The 26,785-nt window shown below is 38.0% G+C and overlaps 1 protein-coding gene and 1 pseudogene across 3 annotated transcripts in view; one reads left to right on the top strand and one right to left on the bottom strand.

The window, feature by feature from the left end:
• PACS2 (phosphofurin acidic cluster sorting protein 2) overlaps positions 1 to 22,649 on the bottom strand; it is a 325,422-nt gene extending 302,773 nt beyond the window's left edge. Inside the window, exon 1 of one of the 3 annotated variants that reach the window (XM_069103870.1) lies at positions 21,484 to 22,649. In XM_069103870.1, coding sequence (XP_068959971.1) covers positions 21,484 to 21,747 — 264 coding nt within the window. In that variant the 5' untranslated portion in view covers positions 21,748 to 22,649. The remainder of the gene's footprint in view (positions 1 to 21,483) is intronic. The other 2 variants (XM_069103871.1, XM_069103872.1) reach the window with 2 other exon arrangements.
• On the top strand, positions 1,443 to 3,717 carry LOC138173686 (actin, cytoplasmic 1-like; annotated as a pseudogene).
• Positions 22,650 to 26,785: the final 4,136 nt, after the last annotated feature.

Genomic DNA, 26,785 nt, shown 5'->3' with positions numbered 1-26,785 from the left:
CTGAGTGTCAGCCCGGGGCAAAAGCTGATGCACTACCACTGACTGGGTCTCAAAGTCCACACTGCACTGACCTCTCACTTTGTCCTTAGCATCTACGTGTTGATAATTCTGGAAACGGCCACAGCTTCTGCTGATCTGGAGTCCCTCTAGCAGGCAGCTGGTCAGACCTGCCCTGGGGCTAAAACCTCCGGCTCACACGGGCCTGGGCTTGGCTCCTAGGGCGCTGCTCTGGACGATTCCTGCTAGCCTGCTGGGCTGCCCTCAGAGGGAGGTTAGCTTCTCTGTGTCATTTTGTGGGCTCTGCAGCTCCAAAGTTTGTTCAGAGTCCCCTTTTTACATTGATTGGGGAATGTGGAGGCTGAAGCCGCTTGGAGGTCCTGATTCTACTCCGCCATCTTCGTGAGGCACTTTTTCTTTTTTTTAATGCTTTATTAACTTCTGATTTACATCATTTGTTTCCTCCAGATTTTGAGTTACAAATTTTCTCCCCGTTTTCCCCCTACCCACTGCCCCAAAATAGCAGTCCCACAGGATATCCCCTCCAATCTGCTCTCTCCCAGACCCCTTTCAACTTTTCCAGTGGATCTCTATGCCTCAGTGCCTGTATATCTCATTTCCCAATTACATGTAAGATGGTATTAATAACAGTGTGTATGTATACACACACACACACACACATATATATATACACATATATATTTGATTTTAAAACTTTCAATTCCAGATTCATTCCCGTCCTTCCTCGTCACCCACCCCCACTGGGAAGATAAGCAGTTCAGTATGGGTTGTACATGTGTGGCTAATGCAAAACAATAACATAGCAGATATATTGTAAAAGACTGACTGTATTTCCCTCCCTCCTATCCCACCTCCCACTTGTTTGTGAGGCACTTTTTCATCCTAATACAAGTTAGATAGTCTGAAGGAGAAGTCTGAGACACCAGGGTGGTGGTTAGCTCAAAGCACAGGTGGTAGGAACATCAGCTGTAGTCCTTGGAGGTGGCAGCAAGAGCAATAACAGCCATCAGAAGCTCTCTTCTCAGAGATGGTAAGGAGATGAGAAAATTGAAAGACGTTATAGCAGAACTCTATTCTAGAACTGGGTGAAAGACTAGGGGCTTTTTACAAACTCCATTGCTGAAACTGAGTTACAGATCCAAGCTCAGGGTTCACAGGACAGTTTAAAGACCTAAGGGATCAGAGCAAAGATAATCTAAGAATTATGGAACCGCCTGAAAGCCATGATGAACAGCCTTTTTTTCCATATTTCAAGAAATTACAAAGAAGTAGTAGACTTCCAGGAACCAAGATTGTGGAGTAAGCAGTAAGTAGCTCTCACTCTCCCTTACTGACTTTGAAAAAAACAGAAAATACCACCTCAGGAAAAATCTAGAAACACTAGAGTCAGCAGAAAGACAAGTTGCAATATTTTTTTTTAGCTCATGAGGCTAGAAGAATTAATGGGAAAGGTCCCTCTTACTGTACCTGAAGGTGACCAGTACAAGATGGGAGGTATCCCAGCAAGCCTCCCCTCAGCAAACCAGTAGGAAATCCTGACTCCCCCAGGGTGGTGGACCAGGCAAGTGTCAACACCACAACCCCTGCATACCTTTACACAGATGGGGGAACTCGAAGACACCAGCTAAGAGAATTAGCACATACCACCAGTATGGAGAAACACCACTTGTGCAGTAGACAGGTGTCCATCAGCAGCTGAAGCTACCCCATGGTCTAGGGCAACCCCAGCAAGGAGGCAACCTCTAATGGCCCAATCACCCCCATGCCCATACCTCACCCTGCAAGCATCAGTGTAACCTGGAGGCATCATAATAAAATTCCACCTGGCACTGGCATACACCAGCCACCATCAGATGCTCCAGCTCAGCACCAGATAAGTTACAGCCTCTACAGCTTTCAGTTGTCAGAACCTGAGGCTCCAGCACACAAAGCCCCTAGCCTCAGTACAAGAGTATGGGAGAGGGCTCCCTGTGCCCCAGAAGCATAGAACCACGTTAAAAGTCAGGAAAAAGGCAAACACCATGAGCAAGAAGCAACACAGAAAATCAAAGACCACAATTTCTTATTGCGAGGACAGAGAAGATCAAAACACAAATTCAGGGGCTGTGAGCTCTTCCACCCAGCATGCACTTGCCTCCCCCCTGCCTCCAGGTGTAGCACCACCTCCTCTCTTCTCTTAAGGGTTTAAACTTGCCACTTCAAAGTTCATTATAGATGATGATATTGCTGCTCTAGTTGTTGACAATGGCTCTGGAATTTGCAAAGCTGGCTTTGCAGGAGACAATGCCCCTCGGGCTGTCTTCCCTTTCATTGTTGGGGGCCCCAGACATCAGGGTGTGATGGTGGGTATGGGCCAGGAAGACAGCTATGTGGGGGATGAGGCCCAGTGCAAGAGAGGTATTTTGACCCTGAAGTACCCCATTGAACATGGTATTGTCACCAACTGGGATGACATGGAGAAGATCTGGCATCATACTTTCTACAACGAGCTCCGTGTGGCCCCTGAAGAGCACCCTGTGCTGCTCACAGAAGCCCCCTGAACCCCAAAGCCAACAGAGAAAAGATGACTCAGATTATGTTTCAGACCTTCAATATCCCAGCCACATACGTTGCCATCCAGGCTGTGCTGTCCCTGTATGCCTCTGGTCACACCACTGGTATTGTGATGGACTCTGGTGATGGTGTGACCCACACTGTGCCCATGTATGAAGGTTATGCCCTTCCCCACGCCATCCTCCATCTGGATCTGGCTGGCCGTGATCTAACAGACTACCTCATGAAGATCCTGACCGAGAGAGGGTACAGTTTCACCACCACAGCTGAGAAGGAAATCATGCATGACATCAAGGAGAAGCTGTGTTATGTCGCCCTAGACTTTGAGCAGGAGAGGGCCACTGCTGCATCCAGCTCCTCTCTGGAAAAGAGCTATGAGCTCCCTGATGGTCAGGTTATCACCATTGGCAATGAGAGTTTCTGGTGCCCAGAAGCTCTCTTCCGACCATCTTTCTTAGGTATGGAATCCTGTGGAATCCACGAAACTACCTTCACTCAATCATGAAGTGTGATGTTGATATCCGTAAGGATTTGTATGCCAACACCATGTTTTCAGGTGGTACCACCACGTACCCAGGCATTGCTGAGAGGATGCAGAGGGAGATTACGGCCCTAGCTCCCAGCACAATGAAAATGAAGATCATTGCCCCACCTGAGCGCAAATACTCTGTCTGGATTGGAGGCTCCATCCTGGTTTCTCTCTCCACCTTCCAGCAGATGTGGATCAGCAAGTAGGAGTATGATGAATTTGGGCCCTGCATTGTCCACCGCAAATGCTTCTAAATGGACTGTTTGTGTTTTTTTTTTTTTGTCAAAGGGTGTGACATGATGACATGATGACTGCCCAAAAAAAGAGATGAGATTGGCATGGCTTTATTTGTTTTTGCGGTTTGTGGGGTTTTTTTGGCGCTTGACTCAGAATTTAAAAACTGGAACGGTGAAGATGATGAGCAGTCTAGGTATGCTGGAGGCAAACATCCCCAAAGTTCTCCAGGGAGTCTTCAGGACTCTGATTGTACATTTGTTTTTTTTTTTTTCAATAGTCATTCCAAATACCATCTAATGCATTGTTACACTTACAGGCTTCTGTGAAGGCTGTCAAGGAGCGATGTAACAGATCCCGAGGGGGAGGGGGAGGGGGAGCTACTAGTATGGCTTTAAGTATAAATTATGTAATCCTTTAAAGAAAACTTTTTGTATCTCCCGCCTTAATACTTGTTCCTTTTTTTTTTTAATTGTCAGCCCTATGGAATGGCTCCCTAAATTCCCTCCCTGCAGCCAACATAGATGTGAATGAGGACTTTTATACTCTCCCTGAGTTTTGAGATTGGTGCCAGTACTTGGGGGTGGGGAGGAGCTTTACCTATACACTGACTTAAGACCAGTTCAAATAAAAGTGCACACCTTAAAGAAAAAAAAAACAACAACACAAATTCAGAAGAAGACAGCACTGTCACTATGCTCACATCTAAAACCCCTCATGAGAATAACAACTATCCGCAAGCCCAAAAAAACCTCAGAAGAGCTCAAGAAGGATTTTAAAAGTCAAATTAGAGAGGTAGAAGAAAAATGGAAAAATTCCTTTAAACATATAACTGACAAAATGGATAAAAGTACGTTGAAGAAAACAACTCATTTAAAAGTATCATTGGCCAACAAATGGAAAAGGAGGTACAAAAGATAAATGAAGAAAACAATTGGTTAAAAATTAGAATTGGGTTGGGGCGGTCAGGTAGCACAGCGAGTAAGAGCACCGGCTCCAGTGTCAGGATGACCTGGGGATCAAATCCGGGCTCAGACACAGCACTCACCCAGAAACACCTGGCCGTGTAACCTTGAGCAAGTTACTTAACCCCAATTGCTTAGGGGCGGCCAGGTGGCTCAGCGAGTAAGAACACCGGCCCCAGTGTTGGGATGACCTGGGGAACAAATCCAGGCTCAGATACTTAGCACCACACCCAGAAATAACTGGCCATGTAACCTTGAGCAAGTTACTTAACCCCGATTGCTTTAAAAAAAAAATTAGAATTGGGCAAGTGGAAGTTAATGACTTTTATGAGATATTAAGAATCAGTTGAACAAAATCAAAAGAATGAAAAAATAGAAGCAAATTAAACTATCTTGTTGGAAAAACAAATGACCTGGAAAGAAAATTTAAGAATTATTGGACTACCTGAAAGCCATAATGAAAAAAACAGCCTGGATACCATTTGCCAAAAAATCATGAAGGAAAACTGCCCCAAGGCCCTAGAACTAGAGGGCAAAATAGTCATCAAAGGAATTCAATGATCATACCCTGAAGAGATCCCAAATTGAAAAAGCCAAAAAATATTATAGCCAGATTCCAAAATTATCAGGTCAAGGAGAAAATACTGCAAGCAAAACAATTCAAGTATCATGGAAGCATAGTTAGAATGACACAGGGAGAGTTTAAAATATGATATTGGGTAAGGCAAAGGAGCTTGGATTACAACCAAAGAATTACTCAGCAAAATTAAGCATAATTGTTCAGGGAAGGAGATGGACACTCAAGGAAATAGGACTTCCAGAAATTCCTGATGAAAAGACTAGAACTCAACAAAAAATTTGATCTTCAAATACAAGACTCAAGAGAAGCATAAAAAGGTAAATAGGAAAGGAAAAAAAAAAAACATGTTGTTCAGTAAGGACGAACTGTTTACATCCCTACATGGAAAGATTATACTTGTAACACTTGAGAATTGTATCTTTATTACAACTTTTAAAAGAGATATACAAAGACAGAGAGTATAGGCATAAATTACCTGATGTGATTATAAAAAAAAACTAATAAAGGAGTGCAAAGGGATTGTAAAAGGAAAGAGGAAAGAAGGAGGCAGGAAAATGTAAATTATATCACATGAAGAGGCACAAAAATATATTATAGTAGAAGGAAAGAAGAGAGGGTAATGAGCATTATTTGAATTTTAATCACATCGAATTTGGTTCAAAGAGAGAATAAGATAGTTAGGTATAGAAATCTAACTTGCCCTACAGGCAGCAGGAGGAGAAAGGGAAAAGAAAAATGAAGTACTGGTTAGAAGGAAGGGAAGAAGTAGTAAGGGAACAGGGAAAGAAAAGGGAGGAGGCTGACAGAAGGGAGGGAAGATTGAGGGAGTCAATAGTCAAAAGCAAAACTCTTTTGAGGAGGGAAAGGGAGAAAGGAGAAAGAAAAGCATACACAGGGGGCAAATAGGATGGAGAGAAAGACACAGATAGGAAACATAACTGTGAATGTGAATGGGATGAACTATTCCATAAAACAGAAATGGATAACAGAATGAATAACCATAATCCTACAATATGTTGTTTACAAGAAACACATCTGAAACAAGGGGATACACACAGGGTAAAGGTAAAATACTCCAGTACAATATATTATGTTTTAGCTGAAGTAGGAGTAGCAATCCTAATCTCAGACAAAGCAAAAGTAAAAATAGATTTCATTAAAAGAGATAAGGAAGGAAACTACATCTTGCTAAAAGTTACCATAGACAATAAAACAATATCATTACTAAACATATATGCACCAAGTGGAATAGCATCCAAATTCTTGGAGGAATAGTTATGGGGGTTACAGAAAGAAACAGACAACAAAACAATACTAATGGGGGACCTGAAAATCCCCCTCTCTGAAATAGATATATTGAAACACAAAATAAACAAGAAAGAAGTTAAGGAGGTAAACAGAATTTAAGAAAAGTTAGATATAGTAGAACCTCCAGGGAAAACAATGGGGACAGAAAGGAATATACCTTTTTTCTCAGTAGTACATGGTACCTACACCAAAATTAATCACATAACAGGGGACAAAAATAACACAATCCAATTGTAATGGGAATGTAAATTTAAAGATCTTCCCTGCCCCTAGGCTAAAGTGCACCTGGAGCCTGGGGTGGGAGACTTGTTTTTCAGTAGATACTTCTTGATTGGCCAGTGGGTCAATAAGGTTGTTACATTCTCTGAGCCAGGAGAAGGCTATATAAGCCCTGATGTGTAGCTTTGTTTTGGGGCTCACTTTGAGAAGTGTTCTGTGATTTGACCTGGATTATGGGAAGCCGTTGTCCAGAGCCCCCCAGCTTTGAAACCCAGATGTTGACTGGGTATGGATGTAATGGTTGAGCAGTTTGAAATCTGTCTACTTGATCTGTTTCTGTCTTGATAATTCTGTCTGTATACTTTGAAGTTCGGGGTGCTGACCTTTTTCCCCTGAACGAGCTAAACGATATATGTTTGACTGATTAAAGTAAGCTTTTTAACCCATTTTGAGTTGCTTTCCTGTATCAAAGCAGATCCAAGAACCTGTGTTGGCAGCAAACCCTGAGGATGCTTGGGGTGCTTGCTGCTACACCAATGCAGAAAAGTTGAAAGACAGAATAAAAATTAATTGAAAACTAAATATTCTAATCCTAGAGAATGAATGGGTCAAATAAAAAAATCATAGAAATAATCAATAACTTCATTCAAGACAATGACAATAATGAGATAACATACAAAAACTTATGAGATGCAGAGAAAGAGGTTCTTAAGGCAAGTTTTATATCTCTCTGAATGTTCACATTAATAAAATAGAGAGAACAGAGACCAATGAATTGAGCACGCAACTAAAAAATATAAAGAACAAATTTAAAATCCCCAATTAAATACCAAATTAGAAATAATGAAAACCAAAGTAGAGATTAATAAAATTGAAATTAAGGAAACTATTGAACTAAAAAATAGTTAAGAGCAGGTTTTAGGGGGAAAAATACAGTAAATAGATAACCATTGGTTAATCAGAGTTTAAAAAGGAAAGAAAGCCAGATTACCAGTATCAAAAGTGAAAAGTTCATTCATTAACAAAGAGGAAATGAAAACAATAATTAGGAACTATTTTGCCCACCTGTATGCCAATAATTTGATAATCTTTGTGAAATGGATGAATATTTACAAAAATATAAATTGCACATATTAACAGAAAAGGAAGTAAAATACTTAAATAACCCCATCTCAGGAAAAGAAATTCAATAAGCCATCAAAGAACACCCTAGGAAAAAAATCTCCAGGGCCACATGGATTTACAAGTGAATTCTATCAAATATTTAAGGAACAAGTAACTCCAATACTATAAAGACTGTGGGAAAACTGGTGAAGAAGTCCTACAAAATTCTGTTTATGATAAACCAGGAAGAGTCAAAACAGAGAAAGAAAATTATCGACCAACTTACCTAATGAACATAGATGCAAAAATTTTAAATAAAATATGAGCAAGAAGATTATAGCTATTTATCACAAGAATAATATACTATATAATCAGGTAGGATTAATAAAAGGAATTCAAGGCTGGTTCAATATTAGGAAAACTATCAGCATAACTGATCATATCAATAACATAGCAAATAGAAATCAAATGATTATCTCAATAGATGGAGAGAAAATTTTGACAAAATACAAAATACAACACCCATTCCTATTAAAAAACACCAGCAAGGGGGCTGCTAGGTGGTACAATGAGTAGAGAGCTGGCCCCGGAGTCAGGAGGACCTGAGTTTGGATCTGGCCTCAGACACTTACACACACAAAAAACTAGCCATGTGACCCTGGGCAAGTTATTTAATCCCAATTGCCCTCCAAAAAGCAAAAACAAACAAACAAAACCACCAGAGCAAGCATAGGAATAAATGGAGCCTTCCTTAAAATGATAAGTAGCATCTACCTGAAAACATTATATGTAATGGGGATAAGCTAGAAGTATTTTCCAATAAGATCAAGGGTGAAATAAGGATGTCCATTGTCACTACTATTATTCACTATGGTATTAGAAACATTAGCTTTAGCAATAAGAGAAGAAAAAGAAATTGAAGGAATAAGAATAGGCAAAGATCAAACTAATCCATCACTCTTTGCAGATGATATGATGATATACTTAAGAAAATCCTAGAGAATCAAGTAAAAAAACTACTTGAAATAATAAACAATTTTAGCAAAGTTGCAGGATATAAAATAAACCCACATAAATCAATGGCACTTATATAAATTACTAACAAAGCCCAAAAGCAAGAAATAGAAAGAGAAATTAGATTTAATGTGACTATAGACATTATAAAATCCTGGGGAGTCTACCTACCAAAATAAACTCAGGAACTATATGCACAAAGTTACAAAACAATTTTCACACAAATAAAATCAGATCTAAATAATCAGAAAAACATCAGTTGCTCATGGGTAGGCTGAGCTAATGTAATAAAAATTCTACCTAAATTAATTTACTTATTCAGTGTCATACTAATCATATTACCAAAAATTTATTTTATAGAGCTAGAAAAACAACAAAATTCATCTGGAAGAACAAAAGGTCCAGAATATCAAAGGAATAAATGAAACGGAATGCTAGGGAAGGTTGCCTAGTCATATCAGATTTTAAATTGTATTCTAAAGTAGCAATTATCTAAATTACTTGGTAGTGGCAAAGAAATGAGTGGTAGATCAGAGAAATAGGTTAAGTACACAAGAAACAGTGGTCAACGACTACAGTAATCTACTGTTTGATAAACCCAAAGACCCCAGCTTCTGGAATAAGAACTCACTATTTGACAAAAACCGCCGGGAAAAACTATAAAATAGTATGGCAGAAACTGGGGGTAGACCAATGTCTTACACTGCATACAAAAATAGAATCCAAATGGGTTCACAATTTAGGTATAAAGGCTGATAATACAAGCAAATTAGGAGAGCAAGGTATAGTTTACCTGTGAGATTTATGGAGAACAGAGGGATTTATGACCGAACAATAGGTAAGAGAACATTATGAAAAGCAAAATGGATAATTTGATTACATTAAATAGAAAAGTTTTTACACAAAGTCATCGCAACCAAGATTAGGAGGGAAGCAGAAAATTGTGAAAGAATTTTTACAATTAGTGTCTCTGATAAAGGCGTCATTTCTAAAATATACAGAGAACTGAGTCAAATTTATAAGAATACAAGTCATTCCCCTATTGATAAATGGTCAAAAGATATAAGTAAGCAGTTTTCAGAGAAAGAAATTAAAACTATCTATAGTCATGAAAAAAATGTTCTAAATCATTACTGATTAGAGAAATGTAAATCAAAAGAATTTTTAGGTACCACATCACAGCTATCAGATTGACTAACATGACAAAACAGGAAAATTACAAATGCTGGAGAAGAGTTGGGAAAAATGGAACTCTATTTCTTTGTTGTTGGAGTTGTGAACCAATTCAATCATTCTGGAGAGCAACTTGGAACTATATCTTAAGGGCTAGAAAATGTGCATACCCCTACACCCAGCTCTACTACTTCTAGGGCTGTATCCCAAAGAAATCATAAAATTGGGAAAAGGACCCACATGCACAAAAATATTTATTGCAGCTCTTTTTGTGGTGGCCAAGAACTGGAAATTGAGGGGATGCCCATCAAGTGTGGAATAGTTGAAGTTGTGGTATATGAATATAATGGAATACTATTGTGTTATAAGAAATGATGAGCAGGCAGACTTCAGAAATAGCTGGAAAAACTTAAATGAACTGATGCAGAATGAGGGGAGCAGAACCAAGACAACATAGTATACAATAACCGTCATATTGTACAAGGACTGATTTTGACAGACTTACGTCACAGTTATGATTACCAACCAAGCATTATACTCTTTTTTATTCTCTGCTGTTTATCCTTTTCTTTCTCACTTTTTCCCCCTTTGCTGCCTCAAAATTCTGTTGTGCTTCTGACCAGACTCCCTTAATCTACCCTTTCTACCACTTCTTTGTTATCATAACTGAGAATGTGGATCATTCATAAAATAGAAGTGGATAACAGAATGGATCAGAAATCAGAATTCAGGAATATGTTTTTACAAGAAACATACATGAAACAGAAAGACACATGAAATAAAAAAGGACCTGGAGCAGAATCTATTTTGCTTCATCTTAAAAAAAAAAGCAGATACAAAAATCATTACCTCAGAGAAAGCAAAAGCAAAAAAAAAATTAAAAGGGATAAACTTTTCCCCATCTTACTAAAAGTTACCACAGACAATAAAGTCACATCAATACTAAGTATATATGCACCAAATGACATAGCATTCAAATTCTTAAAGGAAAAGTTAAATGAATTACAGCTCCATTTGAACCACAACAAGCTTTATCAAAATCTGGTTTCCCAGAGCTATATTTCAAGAAACAATGAATAAAAACAAGGGACAAAAGTGTTAATTGTCCCAGTTTTTAAAAAATTATAGAATAAATAGTGGAAAAAAAAACCTCACCCCCAAACTACAAGATACCATGGAAAATGTAGCCAATAAAAATTTATATTCCTTTGGACAGAGCACCCAGAGGTACATTTGGTATGACTTCCCACATTAACAGGGGATGGAATAAGAAGAAAAAATAGCAGCGCTGCCCAAGTGGAACTAGCCAGTTGGGTCGCCATGAGGTATAGCTACTCACAAACTGTTGTTTGTCCTTCAATGAAAAAGAAAAGGAGCAGATCAATGAATTGGGCATGCAAATAAAAATAATTTTTAAAAAGATTGCCAATTAAACACCAATATGGAAATTCTAAAGTGAAGGTTAACAAAACTGCAATTAAAGAAAATCAATGAAATAATAAATAAAAATAAAAGCTGATTTAACGTGGAAAAAAAGCCTTTGATAAACCATTGGTTACTTCGATTAAAAAGAAAAGAAAACCCAAGTTAACAGTATTAAAAATGCACCACCACTGAAAAAGAAATTGATAAAATTATTAAGAGCTATTTTGCCAAATTATATTCCAATAAAATCGAGATTTAAGTAAAGTGGGTGAATATTAAAAAAAAAAAAGTTATAAATTGGCCAGAATAATAGAAGGTGAAATAAAATGCTTAAACTACCCTAAGAAAAAAAATAATTAAACAAGTCCTAAATGAACATCCCAGGAGCAGAGGAATGACTAAGTTCTATCCTTTACCCAAGACATAAGCAAGCAGTGGAATAACCAGAGCCAGAGTCCCAGACAAAATGGGAGCAAATTACTTTGAGGTTCCAATGGGCTAACAGTGACTAAATCCAGAAGCTGTCTACTGAAACACACACACACACACACACACACACACACACACACACACGCCAAAAGACTCAACTGTGGGTCAGGAACTCACAGATGTCATACCAGGAGGACAGTGAACATTCCTCTTCAGGGATCATGCCACTGTGGAAGTACAGGAAATATGCAGGAGGCCAAACTGAGTTGTTCAAGGAACAGAAGGATATAAGGAGACAGAAGCTCAAGCCATGCCTCCCTCCCTGTCTCCCCAGAAGTGCACAGAATCTGATACTAACATGAAGTCCAAAGTCAAGGAGCAGATAGAAAGAATAAGCAAACTTAAAAAAAAATAATCTAACCATTAAGTGCTGTTATGACAGGGAAGTTCAAGACACAAACATGGAAAACAATATTCGGAATACATCTATATGAAAAACCTCAATGCAGACTGGACAAAAGCCCATTAAGATTTCCTAGGAGAGTTACAAAAGGCTAATAATTTTTTTTCAAATGAGAGCTGTGGAAGAAAGACATGAAAAAAAAATTAACTTGGAAAAAAAGACAAAAACCTTACTAAAGAAAATAAGTTCTTGAAAATTAAGAGCTTGCCAAATTAAAGCTAATGATACTATGTGACAGAAATAATTGAACAAAGACAAAAGTTGGAAAAAATAGAAGAAAATTTGAAATATCTCATAGGAAGAATAACCTGGAAAATAGAATAAGAAGAGATTATTTGAGAATCACTGTACTAACTGAAAGCTGAAGACACAAACAGCTGAGACATCGTATTTTTAAAAATCATAAAAAAGAAAATTGTCCAGATATGTCATAACCAGAGGGTGAAGTAGAAAGTGAATCCACTGATCAGCTCCTGTTGCAAATGAAATTAAGGTAAACTAAAGCAACAAAGTCCCAAGTGTGTTCAATTTACTGGTAACTAGCAATTAGCAATAAAAGGGCCTTGAGTTCTTCTGTAAGCCAAAAGACCCTGAGGAAGGGCTGACAGGTTATAGACAACAGGAGGAGCATCTAAAAACTAAAAGGCAACATCACAGAGGGGGAAACAATACAATTTATTACAAAGTCAGAAACATCATAGATGTGGGGAACAATAAACTTGGCTGGAAATTTTAGCTGCAGGGCAGCAACATCCCCTCCTTCCACACTGTTGCTATAGAAAAGCTCATTGTTGGTATTTACCTGCATGGCAAGTTAAGACTCACAGAAACTGAAGAAAGTCTATTCTGTAATAAGAAATATAACCACAAAATAAACAAGAAAGAAGTTAAGGAGATGGCTAAAATTTCAGAAAACTTAGAGAAAATAGATGTCTGGATAATACTGAATGAAAATAAGGGAACATATTTGTTTTTCACTTGTATATGGCACCTTCACAAAAACTGATCATGTATTTCACCATAAAAACCTAAAAACAATTTTAAAAATTTATATTTTTTTATCAAAGACAGTACAGTTGAAAATCACAAGCTATCAAGGACTACTGAAAGAAAGACTAGAAATTAATGGAATAAGAAATAACTTAATTCCTTCTAAATTAGGTAAGAACAAATTCTAAAAACAATCTATAATTTCATTAAAACTAATGACAGGGTGAAATAAATATGGAGGAGGAAGAAGAAACATCATTTTTACCTAGCTCACCCAGCATACCTCCTTCCACAACCAAGAAAACGTGCCAAACTTTAAAAAAAGGGAGAGGTAGAAAGAGAGAGACAGACAGAGAGACAGAGAACTCTCTCATGAGAAAAACAATTGGCCTGAAAAATAGATGAGAAATAATTTAGGAATGGTTAGACTACTTGAAAGCTACTGGGGGAAAAGGGCTTAGAAATCATACTTCAAGAAATCATAAAGGAAAACTGTTCAGATATCAGAACCAGAGCAAAAAGTAGAAAATAAAAGAATCCACAGGCCAAATCTGAAAGAAAGTCTGCCACAAAAACTCCTAGAAATAATGTATTTCCAAATTCTAGTTTGGGTCAAGGAAAAAATACTGAAAGCAACCAGAAAAGCAGAATCAAGTACTAAGAAGCCATAAGCAGAGTCAAACAAGATTTAATGGCCACCACCAAAAACAAACAAACAACAACAACAAACCCCAGAGAGCTTAGAATATGATATTCCAGAAGGGAAAGGATATAGCCTTACAACCTAAAAACCTAAGTATAATCCTATAGGGGGAAAAATAGATATTTAATGAAATAGAGGACTTTCAAGCATGCCTGATGAAAATACTATAAGGAGAAATAAAACACCTAACATTCAATAAAAGAGTCAAGAGACGCATTAAAAACGATAAACATGAGTGAGAAATCATAAGGGACTAAACTAGGTTAAACTATTTGCTTTTCTTAAATGGGGAAATGATATATACATAGAGGGAGTCTCACTAGACATAAGGCCTATATGTGACTATGTTAGGCTTACATGACCTCAAAAGAAGAATGGAAGGGTGGAGAGGAGGAACGCACTTGTTATTGTTGTTTGTCCTTCTTTCTTCCATGACATCAGAAAGGTGATGCCATGACTTGCAAGTGAACTGGATTTAAGGGAGGGAGGGCTATGCAAAATCACCAGCCTCATTTCTCCTCCAGAGCATCTGGGTCCACTGACAAGATATATGTAAGAATCCTTTGTTATCCTTTTTAGAGTTCAGTTTCTCAGGATTCATGGCCATGGCAATGTCTAGCTTCCAGGTGTTAGATAACAACTCCCAGAATAGCCCAAAGGATCCTAGATAGTAATTCCTAGAATCATAGTTATGGTCCTACTGCAGCTGCTCCATGACACATGGGGTTGACATAGTTGATATTTGCTACACTTGTGCAGAACGACAATATTGCTAAAGTTAACCTGTGGGCTTAATGTTGGCAAGATGCCTTTTTTGTTGCCCTATAAAGCAAGTGGGCACTGGTCAGTGACAGGGTGTGGGGGAGGGGGGAGAACCAAGGGAAAACGAAAGGGGAAAACCACGGGGAACCCATAGGGTAATCTGTGTGTGCCTTCACTGGCTCCCATCAAGACTTGAGGGGATTCAGGGGAGTGCACAAGCTGTGCCTGTCTCAACTGACCCCATTGAAATGCAAGTGTAGTTGCCCCACCTTCTTGCTGGCCCCAGTGAGAAGGGCTATTAGGAAATGTTGTAGGAGCTGGGTACTACCATTATCAGTCACCATTTGAGAAGAATAGACTAGAACAAAATAAGATTATTAACCCCTCCAAAGGTGTCTGCCTGTCTGACCAGATCAAAAATAAACCTGTTAGTGCCTCCTGTCTGATATCCGTGAAACACAAGGTATAGATCAGGAGGACTGGAGATGGCCCAGGATGCAGTGGGAGACTTTGGTCTATTTAAGCTAAGGTCTATCCCACATCTCAGTATGACAGGCAATGCCTACTCAGTAATTACAGCTAGGTAAGAACTGAGTCAAAGAATGGCCAATCAGGGAGGGAAGGACTCTCAGAGCTTCTGGCCAAAGCAGAAACAATTGCTATCTATATTCATTCTGAGACAGAAGGGCCCAAACAGTGACTATGTGGGGGCTTGGGCTGAGACCTATTGTTGGCCCATCAATGAGAGCCACAATGATTTGGGTTTAGGAAAGGTCCTTAAGAAAGAAATCTAGCCCAGAAACCCCCAGGTATCTTGCTAGTTTACAGCACTTAAAATCTACATTCCTTTGGGTAGAGCACCAACAGATAAGGGTATGATACCCTGTGTGGACAGAAGGAGAGGAAGAAGGGGAGGGAAGGACGAGCTGCGTTGTCCAACTGAAATTGGACAGCTGGGTCCCCCCCAGTGGGGCAACCAGTACCACTCATAGGTTGTTTGTCCTTCATTCTAGAAGAGGACTATGGCATCAGGAAAGTGATGCCATGACTTGCAAATGAATTTTGATTCATACCATGATCTCAAAAGAAGAATGGAAGGGTAGAGAGGAGGAATGTGTTGGGAGACGGTAAAGAAGGGGAAGAATAGGAAAATTATGTCATATAAATGGGGCATACAAGGAAACATTTAAACAATGAAGGCAATAAGGAGGCAACACAAGAAATTCACTCTCATCTTAACTGATTCAAGGAGAGAATACCCATAAAAACCCATCTTGCCAAGCATGAAGTAGGAGGGGAAAGGATTAAAGGAAAGGAGAAGAAATAAAGACAGAGGACAGTGAAGGAGGCAGTAACTGTCAAAGAAAAATACTTATTTTATATTTAATTTTTTTCTTTTCTTTCAATTACATGTAAACAAAACTTTTTAATTTTCTTTTTTAATACTGTGAGTTCCAAATTCTCTCAAATCCTTCCTCCCTTCTACTTGAAAAGGCAAGCGATTTTTTTTATAGACTATACATGAAATCATGCAAAATATTTCCAAACTGACCATGTTGAGAAAGGAAATGCAGACCAATAAACAAGAATAATTTTTTTTTAAGTATATTTAGATATGCATTCAGATTCCATCAGGTTTTTCTCTGGAGGTGGAAAGCATTTTTCATCTGAAATCCTTCAGAGTCTTAGATCACTCTACAGCTGAGAATAGCTAAGTCATTCACCGCTGATCATCATAGAACATTGCTTTTACTGTGAAGAATGTTGTTCTGGTTTGGCTTACTTTATTTTGCATCAGTTCATATAAGTCTTTCCAAGTTTTTCTGAAAGTATCCTGTTTGTCATTTTACAACACAACAATATTCCTTCACAAGCATATGCTACAACTTGTTCAACCATTCCCCAATTGATGGGAATCTCCCTCAATATCCAATTTTTCACCACCAGAAAAAAAGCTGCTATAAATAATTTTGCACATAATGGTCTTTTTTTTCTTTGATGTCTGTAGAATACAGACCTATGTACAATCTGATTATCCTTTGGGCATAGTTTCAAATTGCTCTCCAGAATGGTAGGATCAGTTCACAACTCCACCAAAAATGCATTAGTATACCAGTTTTGCCACATTTCCTCCAACTTTTATTTTCCTTTTCTTTCATATTAAGGAATCGGATAGCTATGAAGTAGTACCTAAGGATTGTTTTAATTTGCATTTCTCTAATGAATCATGATTTAGAAATTTTTTTTCATTTAAATTTATTTATTTTTAGTTTACAACATTTAGTTCTACGAGTTTTGGAGTTCCAAATTTTCTCTCCCCTCCCCCACCCAAGGTGGCAGGCAATCTGATGTAGGTTCTACATAAACCTTCACATTAAACATTAGTCAAGTTGCAAAGAAGAATTATAACCAACTGAATGAATCATGAGAAAAAAGAAACAAAACAAAATAAAGAGAGAAACCAAGTAGTTTGCTTCAATCTGCATTCAGATTCCATAATTCTTTCTCTAGATTTGGATAGCCTTTTCCACCATGAGTCTTTTGGAGTTGTTTTATAACCTTGCATTGCTGACAAGAGCCTAGTCTATTAAGGTTAGTCATCACAGATACAACACGTCTGCAACTGTATACAATGTTCTTCCTGATTCTGCTCCCCTCACTCAGCATCAGTTTACATACGTCTCTCCACATAATGAAGTCCGTCTGCTCCTCATTTCTTATAGCACAATAGTATTCCATTACATTCATATACCACAACATATTTTTCCATTCCCCAACTGATGGGTATCCCCTTGATTTCCAATTCTTTGCCACCACAAAAAGAGCTGCTATAAACATTTTTGTAAATGAAGGTCCTTTTCCCACTTGTGTGATCTCTTTGGGATACAGCCCTAGAAATGGTATTGCTGAGTAAAAGGGTATGCACATTTTTATATCCGTTTGGGCATACTTCCAAATTGCTCCCCAGAATGGTTGGATCAGTTCACAACTCCACTAATAATGCATTAGTGTTCCAATTTTCCCACATTTTCTCCATCACTGATAATTTTCCTCTTGTCATGTTAGCCAAACTGACAGGTGAAATACAGTACCCAAGAATTCTTCTGATTCACATTTATCTAATCAATAGTGATTTAGAGCATTTTTTCATATGCTTATAGGTATCTTTAATTTCTTCCTCTGAAAACTGCTTGTTGATATTCTTTGACCATTTATTAATTCGGGAATGACTTGTATTCTTATAAATTTGACTCAGTTCTCTATGTTTTAGAAATGAGCCCATTATCAGAGACACTGGAAGTAAAAATTCTTTCCCAATTTTCTGCTTCCTTCCTAATCGTGGTTGCACTGACTTTGTTTTGACAAAAACTTTTCAATTTAATATAATCAAAATTATGAAACTGCATTTCATAATGCTATCTCATCTGGCCATAACCTCTTCTCCATAAATCTGACAGGTGAACTATTCCTTACTCTCCCAGACCGCTTATAGTATCAGCCTTATCTAAATTGTGAACCCATTTTGACTTTATTTTGGTATATGTTATAAGATATTGGATCTATGACCACTTTATGCCACATTATTATCTACTTTTCCCAGAAGATTTTGTGAAATAGTGAGTTCTTATCTGAGAAATAGGGGTCTTTGGGTTTATCAAACAGAAAACTACTATAGTCATTGAATACTGTGTCTCGTGTACCTAATCTATTTCACTGATACATTATTCCATTTCTTAGCCAGTACCAAGTAGTTTTGATGACAGCTTCTTTATAATACAGCTTAAAATCTGGTGGGGGGGGGGGAGAGTAAAAGCAGGAACTTGCTTGAGCTTTGACTCCAACCACCTCCAATACCTGTATAAAAAAAAAAGACTAAACAAATTTAATTGCTACAGAACAAAGTGACAGAGAAACAAATCTTTTGCTGAAGGCAGCCTGGCAGGCTGACAGAAAAGGTCTATGGCACCAAGCTGGGAGTGGAGTACAGTCCTGCATGGACCACACTGGCCCAGACCAGCAGCACCAACTGGCTAAGCAAACTTCAGGAGAGGGAATCACTGGCAGCTGTGGTGTTTTCCAGACTTTTCAACCCATAAACACCAAAGTAAAGGTAAAAAATCAGTGGGGAACCCTGTTGATTCTGGGTGAGAAGAGTGCAGTGCAGCACCTATCCCGGGAAGGCACCTACAGCTACTGCCCTGGCCAGTGCTACCAGAGCTCCAGGCCCACAGATGGTGGGGGGAACCAAGTGGCCCACCAGAGGGCATTTGCAGGACTCTCGCTGTTGGCACTGTGCCAGGATTCTCTTCCTTTGCCCTGCTTGGATTTGGGTCACAATCTTGGGTGGTGGTCCTGGAGTGAGGAGCGCTCCCGTGGCAGAGCTTATTAAGACTTTGAGGCTGTGGAGAGGCAATCCTCCTCATGGTTCTGAGGCAGGTGCCTAGTGGCAAAAGAGGCCCAAAAAGTCAATGAAGAGAGGAATGCCTTAAAAAGCAAAATTGGTGAGATGGAAAAGGAATTTCAAAAACTCACTGAAGAAAATAATTATGCTGATAGTTTTCCTATTATTTTAACCAGCTTCACATTCCTGGAATAAATCCTACCTGGTCAAAGTGTATTATTCTCCTGATAAGTTGATGTAATCATTTTCCTAATATTTTATTTAAAAGTTTTGCATGTATATTCATTAAGGAAATTGGTCAGTAATTTTCCTTCTCTGTTTTGGCTCTTCCCAATTTAGGTATCAGTCTCATATTTGTATCATAAAAAGAATGCAGTAGGCCTTTTTCTTCACCAATTTCCCCATGTACTCTATAAAGTACTGGAATTAATTGTCCTTTAAATGTCTGATAGAATTTGCCTGTAAATCCAGCTTGCCCTGGAGATTTTTTCCTGGGGAGTTCATTGATGGCTTGTCCAATTTCTTTTTCTGAGATGGACTTAAGTATTCTGTTTTTGCTTTTTTTTTAAGAGGGGCAACTGGGGTTAAGTGACTTGCCCAAGGTCACACAGCTAGTAAGTGTTAAGTGTCTAGGCTGGATTTGAACTCAGGTCCTGCTGGCTCCTGGGCCGGTGCTCTATTCACTATGCAACCTAGCCGCCCCTGGGGTTAAGTATTTTAATTCCTATTCTGTTAATGTGAGCAATTTATATTTCTGCAAATATTCATCCATTTCACTAAGACTGTCAAATTTATTGGCAATTAGGCAAAAATAATTCCTAATTATTGTTTTAATTTCCCCTTCATTGAAGGTGAATTCACCCTTTTTATTTTTGATACTGGTAATTTGGTTTTCTTTTTGCTTTATCAAATCCACTAAAGGTTTATCAATTTCACTATTTTGTTGTTGTTTTTTTACACAAAACCAGCCCTTATTAGGTCAACAGTTTTCTTAATTTCTATTTTATTAATCTCTTCTCTGGTTTTCAGTATTTCTAATTTGGTATTTAATTGGAAATTTTCAATTTGTTCTTTTTTATAGCTTTATCAGTTGCATGTCCAATTCAGTGATCTCCTTATTCTCTATTTTATTCATGTAAGCATTCAGAGATATAAAAATTCCCCTAAGAACCTCTTTAGCTGCATCCCATAAGTTTTGGTAGGCTGTCTCATTATTGTCATTCTCTTGAAGGAAGTTATTGATTGTTTCTATGATTTGTTGTTTGACCCACTCATTATTTAGGATTCCAGTTAGTTTTTAGTCTTTCTTTAGTCTATTTCATTCTATCTTTATTCTTTTAGTCTATCTATTCTATCTATTATGTACAATTTTTATTGCATCATGATCTGAAAAAGAGGCATTTAATATTTCTGCCTTTCTTCATGGGATTGAGAGGTTTTTATGCCCTAATACATGGTCAATTTTTGTGTATGTGCCACATACCACTGAGAAGGTATATTCCCTTTTTATTCCCATTCAATTTTCTCCAGAGGTCTATCCTATCTACCTTCTCTAAAATACTATTCACCTCTTTAACTTTGTTTATTTTGAGGTTAGATTTATCAATTTCAGAGAGGGGGAGGTTGAGGTGCCCCACTAGTGTAGTTTTGCTGTCTATTTCTTCCTGTAACTCTCTTAGTTTCTTCTCTAAGAATTTGGATGCTACACTGATTGGTGCATACGTATTTAGTTATAATGTTACTTCAGTGGTGCCTGTTAGCAGGATATAGTTTCCTTCCTTATCTCTTCTAATTAGATCTTTTTTTGCTTTTGCTTTGTCTGAGATTACAATTGCTACCCCCACTGTTTTTTACCTTAGCTGAAGCATAACATATTGTTGCTGCAGCCTTTTGCCTTTACCCTGTGTGTATCCCTGTTTCAAATGTGATTCTTGTAAACATCATATTGGAGGATTATGGTTTTTAATCCAGTCTGCTATTTGTCTCTGTTTTATGAGAGAGTTCATCTCATTCACATTCACAGTTATGATTAACTCCATCCTATTTCTCCTCATTTATGCTGTTGTTTCTCCCTTCCCCTCCTCAAGTTTTGCTTTTGACCACTGCCTCCCTTAATATTCTCTCCCTATCCGCCCCCTCCCTTTTTTCATCCTTTCCCCTTACTACTTTTTTCTAACTACTTCTAACCACCCCTCTCTTTTATTTCCCCTTTTCCCTCCTACTGCCTGTAGATCAAGGTAGATTTCTATACTTAACAAAGTATGTAATACCCTCCCTGAACCTAATCCAATGAGAGTAAAACTCATACAATGCTCACCTCCCTCGCTTCTTTTCCTCTACTATAATACTTCTTTGTGACTCATGTGATGTAATTTACACTTTTCTGTCTCCTCCTTTCCTCTTCTCCCATTACGATCCTTTTGCTCCCCTTAATTAGGTTTTTTTTAATCAACACGTCAGTGAATTTATGTCCACACCCTCTATATAGGTAGATCCCTTTTAAATGTCGTAATAATTGTACAATTCTCAATATTGATGGTATAATCCTCCCTTATATGGATGTAAATAGTTTGCTCTTACTGAATAACAGGTTTCTTTTTTTTCCTGTTTACCTTTTTATGCGTCTCTTGAGTCTTATATTTGAAGATCAAATTTTCCACTGAGCTCCGGCCTTTTTTCATCAGGAAGGTTTGGAAGTCCCTTATTTCATGGAATGTCCATCTCCTTGCCTGAAAGAATATGCTCAATTTTAATGGGTAGTTGATCCTTGGCTGCAATCCAAGTTCCTTTGCCTTTCCACATATTATATTCCAATCCCTCCAATCTTTTAATGTAGAAGCTGCAAGGTTCCTGTGTGATCCTGACTGTAGTTCCATGATATTTTAATTGCTTGTTTCTGACTGCTTGCACTATTTTCTCCTTGACCTGATAATTCTAAAATTCGGCTCCAATATTCTTTGGCATTTTTAATTTGGAATCTCTTTCATGAGGTGAGCAGTGAATTCTTTTGATGGCTATTTTACCCTCTGGTTCTAAGACCTTGGGGCAGTTTTCCTTGATGATTTCTTGGAAGACACTGTCCAGGCATTTTTTCACCATGGCTTTCCAGTAAATCAATAATTCTTAAGATTCTCTCTCCTAAATCTATTTTCTAGGCCAGTTGTTTTGCCAAACAGATATTTTACATTTTCATCTATTTTTTCATTCTTTAGATTTTTTTTGACTGATTCTTGATGACTCATAGAATTACTAGCCTCAACTTGTCTAATTATAATTTTTAACAAACTGTTTTCTTCAGTTAGTTTTTGCACCTTTTCCAAGTGGACAATTTTAATTTTTATTTAAAACAAAGGTTTTTGTGTTTTGTTTTTGCTCTGTGAGGGGTGGAGGGCAGGGCCACTGGGGTTAAGTGACTTGCCCAAGGTCACATGGCTAGTAAGTGTTAAGTGGCTGAGGTCAAATTTGAACTCAGGTCCTCCTCACTCCAGGGCCAGTGTTCTAATCATTGCACCACCTAGCCGCCCCCCTACTCCGTTTTTTAAGGTGTTATTTTCATCACTATTTTTTTTGTGTCTCCTTTACCAAATTGTTCACTCTTTTCTCATGATTTTCTTTCAAGAAATTGGGGTTAAATAACTTGCCCAAAATTACACTGCCAGTTGTGTGTGTGTGGGGGTGTGTGTGTGTTAAGTATCTGAGGCCGGAACCTATCCTGGGTCCTCCCGACTCCAGGGCCTGCGCTCCTCTTACTGTACCACCTAGTTGCCCCCTCATGATTTACTTGTATCACTCTCATTTCTCTTCCTAATTTTTCCTCTACCTCTCTTACTTGATTTTCAAAATCCTTTTGGAGCTCTTCCATGGCCTGAGACCAACTGATACTTTTCTTGGAAGTTTTGGATGTAAACAGCTTTGATTTTTTGTCCTTTTCTGAGTGTGTGTTTTCATCTTCCTTGTCATCATAGTAACTTTCAATATTCAAGAGGTGTTTTTTTTCCATTGTTTGTTCATTTTCCCAGTTTATTACTTGACTTTTAACTGTTTGTTAAAGTAGGGCTCTGCATCCAGCGTGGGAAGGTGCACTGTCCCAAGTTTCAGGGCTTTTGTATAGCTGCTTTCAGACATACTTCTAAAGACCTGTAAGTTTTCAGTTCTTTCAAGTTGGATGATCTAAGGAGAAGTGTTTACTACTCTCCTGGTCTGTGCTCTGGTCTGTGAGCAAACACAAGCACTCTTTTGTCCTAAACTGTGAGGGGAGTCTCCCCATGCTGTAGCTACAAGCTCTGCTTTGCTGGTACTCCTCTTTGCCCTGGGACTGCCACCCAGGACTGCAATTCAGATCTGAGTATGGGCAAAGCAACAAAGTCCTGCCTCAGGATTAGTAAGAAGACCCCAATAATCTCTTTCTGACCAGTTGTTTGACCCCCTTACCGACTATGGACTGACAGCTCTAGGAGCAACTAATGCCAATCCTGATTCAGGCCTTCCCATGGCCTGCTCCTGGTCTGCTGGGGCCTGAGCTGTGCTGGCATCCCCTGCACTGGACTGTGCTCCACTCTCACCCAGGTGCAAGAAACCTTTCTTGGTGATCTTCTAAGCTGTCTTTCCTGTCTATGGCCTGAGAGGTCTGGGAACTGCCACTGCTGCCAGTGATTCAGCTGCCCCAGCAAATTCAAGTGGTTTGGTGGGGCCTGGTTTGCACTGGTGCTGCCTGTGCTGGACTGCCATCCTCTCTTCTTCCCCCCCCACCCCTTCCTCGGTGAAAAAGACCTTTCCTGTCAACCTCCCAAGTTGTCTGAGGTTAGAAATTTGTTTCACTCCATCTTTTTCTGGGATCTCCTACTCGAGAATTTGTTTAGTTATTTTTTAAAGGTACGTGGAGGGGTTTGAGGGAGAACTCAGATGAGTCCCTGTCTTTATGCCTCCATCTTAGCTCCACCCCCAAATGCATCTTTTTGCCAACTATAATGCAGTAAAAATTACATTCGATAAAAGGTCTTTAAGGCAAAAATTAAATAGAAACTAAATAACTCAATCTTAATAAATGGATAGGTTAAACAACAAATTTTAGAAACAATAATTTCATTAAAGATGTCAATGAGTCAGTTTACCAAAAGTTGTGGAATGGTGACAGCAGTACATTGAGGAACATGTATTATCTCTAAACTCTTACACCAATAAGAGAGAGAAAGAATACATAAATGAATTAGATACATATCTAAATAAAACCAAAAAAAATAGAAATGCAACAAAACAGAATCCTGAAAACGGAGACATTAATAAAAGGTAAAAGTTTAAAAGAAAACCTGAATAAAACCAGGAAACTGATTCTTTAAAATTACATAGATACACTTTTTTCCCCCAACATGGCCAATACGGAAATGATCCAAATAATTTCACATATATAACTGACCAGACAGAGAGAACTCAAAGTTTTGGTTTCTTTTTAAATGAATGCTAAAAGTAAGTAATAAATTTTGGGAAAGATTTTTCAAATCATATAGACAAGCCACTATTTAATCAAGAAACAGAAGGAATAAAATCTAATTATCAGCACGAGATTTATAAAGATAAACTCACTGAAAAGGGACAGGGTCAAAGGAGAGAAGAAAATAAATGGGGAGGGGGAGTGGAACAGGATGGAGGAAAATATACTTACACTTTCACAACATGGATATTATGGAAGTGTTTTGCATAACTACACATGTATAACCTATACTAAATTGCTTGCCTTTTCAATGAGGGTGGGTGGGGAGGGAAGAAGGGAGATAATTTAGAACTCAAAAGTTTTAAAAACAAATGTTAAAAATGGTTTTTACATGCAACTAGGAAATAAGATATACAGATAATGGGGAACAGAAATCTACCTTGCCCTACAAGATAGTAGTGGGGAAGGGGGAAGGGATGGGGCGGTGGGGTGACAGAAGGGAGGGCAGATTGGGGGAAAGGGTTATCAAAATGTATGCCATTTTGGTATTGGGGGAGGGGAGAGATGGGGAGAAAATGTGGAACTCAAAATCTTGTGAAAATGAATTTGGAAACAAAAAATAAATTAACTAATTTTAAAAAGAAAAAGATAAACTCACAACCAAGAAGAAACGAATGCAATTATTAGGGGCTATTTCACCTAACTATATTACTACAAAACCACTAATTCACATGAAATTGATGAATATTTATAAAAATATCAATTGTTTAGATTACTAGAACAGGAAATAGAAAATATAAACAATTCTCTATTAGAAAAATAAATCTTAAAACACTTAACTCCAAAAGGCAAAAAACTCCACGACTAGACAGATCTGAAAATAACTTTTACTCATATTTAAAGAACAATTAAATGCAATATGATATAAAATGGTTTGGGGGGTAGGGGAGGGATGGGAGAAGGTAAAGGAGTCCTATCAAACTACTTCTATATGTTCTTCATCCCTAAACCAGACATAGTCAAAAAAAAAAAAAAAAAGAAAACCATATACCAATTTTCCTGATGCAAAAAAATGTAAAATAAAATAATAGCAAGAAGACCACAGTAATAACAAGAAAATCATATATTATTACTAAGTTGGATTTTTGTAAGGAATATGGACCAGTTTCTAGGCAAATTATAATCATAACTGTCCACATCAATAACAAAAAGAAAAATCACATGATTATTTCAATAGACACAGGAAAAGCTTTTGAGAAAATAGAATAGTCATGACTGTCAAAAGCACTGGAATGAATGGAGCTTTTCTTAAAAGACATAGTATCTGGATTGAACTTCTAGGAGCCAAGATCCAAGATGGCAGAGCAAGTAGGAAATCACTGTAACTCTCCCACATACACTTCAAAACAACCATAAAATAGCACCCCAAGAGGAAATAGTTTGTAAGTTGATTGCCTAGAGTCTTAGGGGGTCATTGAGCCTCATGATTCTTTAGCAGGGTACAAAACCAGGGACATCTTGAGGGAAATAGGTTTTGTGGTCTCTGGTTCAGGTCACTTGTGGTTATAAGCAATAGAACACAGGAATTGTGAGCATGTCAAATGACTTTAAGCAGCAGTGTGTTGGCTGCAGTTCTGACTCCCAAGTCAGAACCTCTTGGGAAAAAGGGAATTCTAAAATATCTAGATAGTTAGTTATAATATTATTAATAATATCAGTATAATAATAATTACACATTATATCAATCAATGTGAGAATTATAAATCCCCTGACAAGACCAAAAAAAAAAAATCATTCCATCACACACAAGGAAAGAGTCCACTTCCATGTTAATGAACTCTAAAATTCCCTCATTTGATCACATTTTATCATTCGCTTTCCTTTTATACACTTTTTTTTTTAATCATCACCATGCCCTCTAATTGTTCCACCCTTCAGTTTTTCTCAGGCCACCAGCACTGGTAACACCCCAGAATTCCTCCATTCTCCATCTTAATCCCATGGTAAATGAGGTTAAACTAACCTCTAGATTTGAGTTCTTTTCCCTTTTATCCTCCTGTTGATAATTACTTGAACCATGCATGCCTCTTCCTTCTAATACTCCTGTTCACATAGTGCTGAAAAACGCTAGTGAAAGTAACAAAACTGATCTGAAAGGATCCACTACAAATTTATGTTACACAATCTCAAATGGGTCCTCACGAAAGCAAAGCAATACAGTTATTTTTTCCACATCACTTTCCCCATCATGGTTTTGATATATTACAGCTCAGCATAAAAAATTAACTGGGAATTTTGGGGGGGGGGGGGGGGGCGGGGGGAATTGGATACACAAAGGGCAGAAGACGACACAAAATAAGTTCAGAAACTCAAAAGAGCATAAAATATATTTATAGTATTGTGTAATATCAATCCAAATCTTACAATAAGGTACTCTATACATCCAAAAAAAGAAAAAGAAAATTCAGACTTCTTCTCTGGTACAA

This window comes from Petaurus breviceps, unplaced genomic scaffold, assembly GCF_028583685.1.
Source record: "Petaurus breviceps papuanus isolate PSGF00001 unplaced genomic scaffold, PetGlider_PUasm1.0 64, whole genome shotgun sequence".
NCBI lineage: Eukaryota > Metazoa > Chordata > Mammalia > Diprotodontia > Petauridae > Petaurus > Petaurus breviceps.
This window is presented reverse-complemented; position numbering and strand designations above follow the sequence as displayed.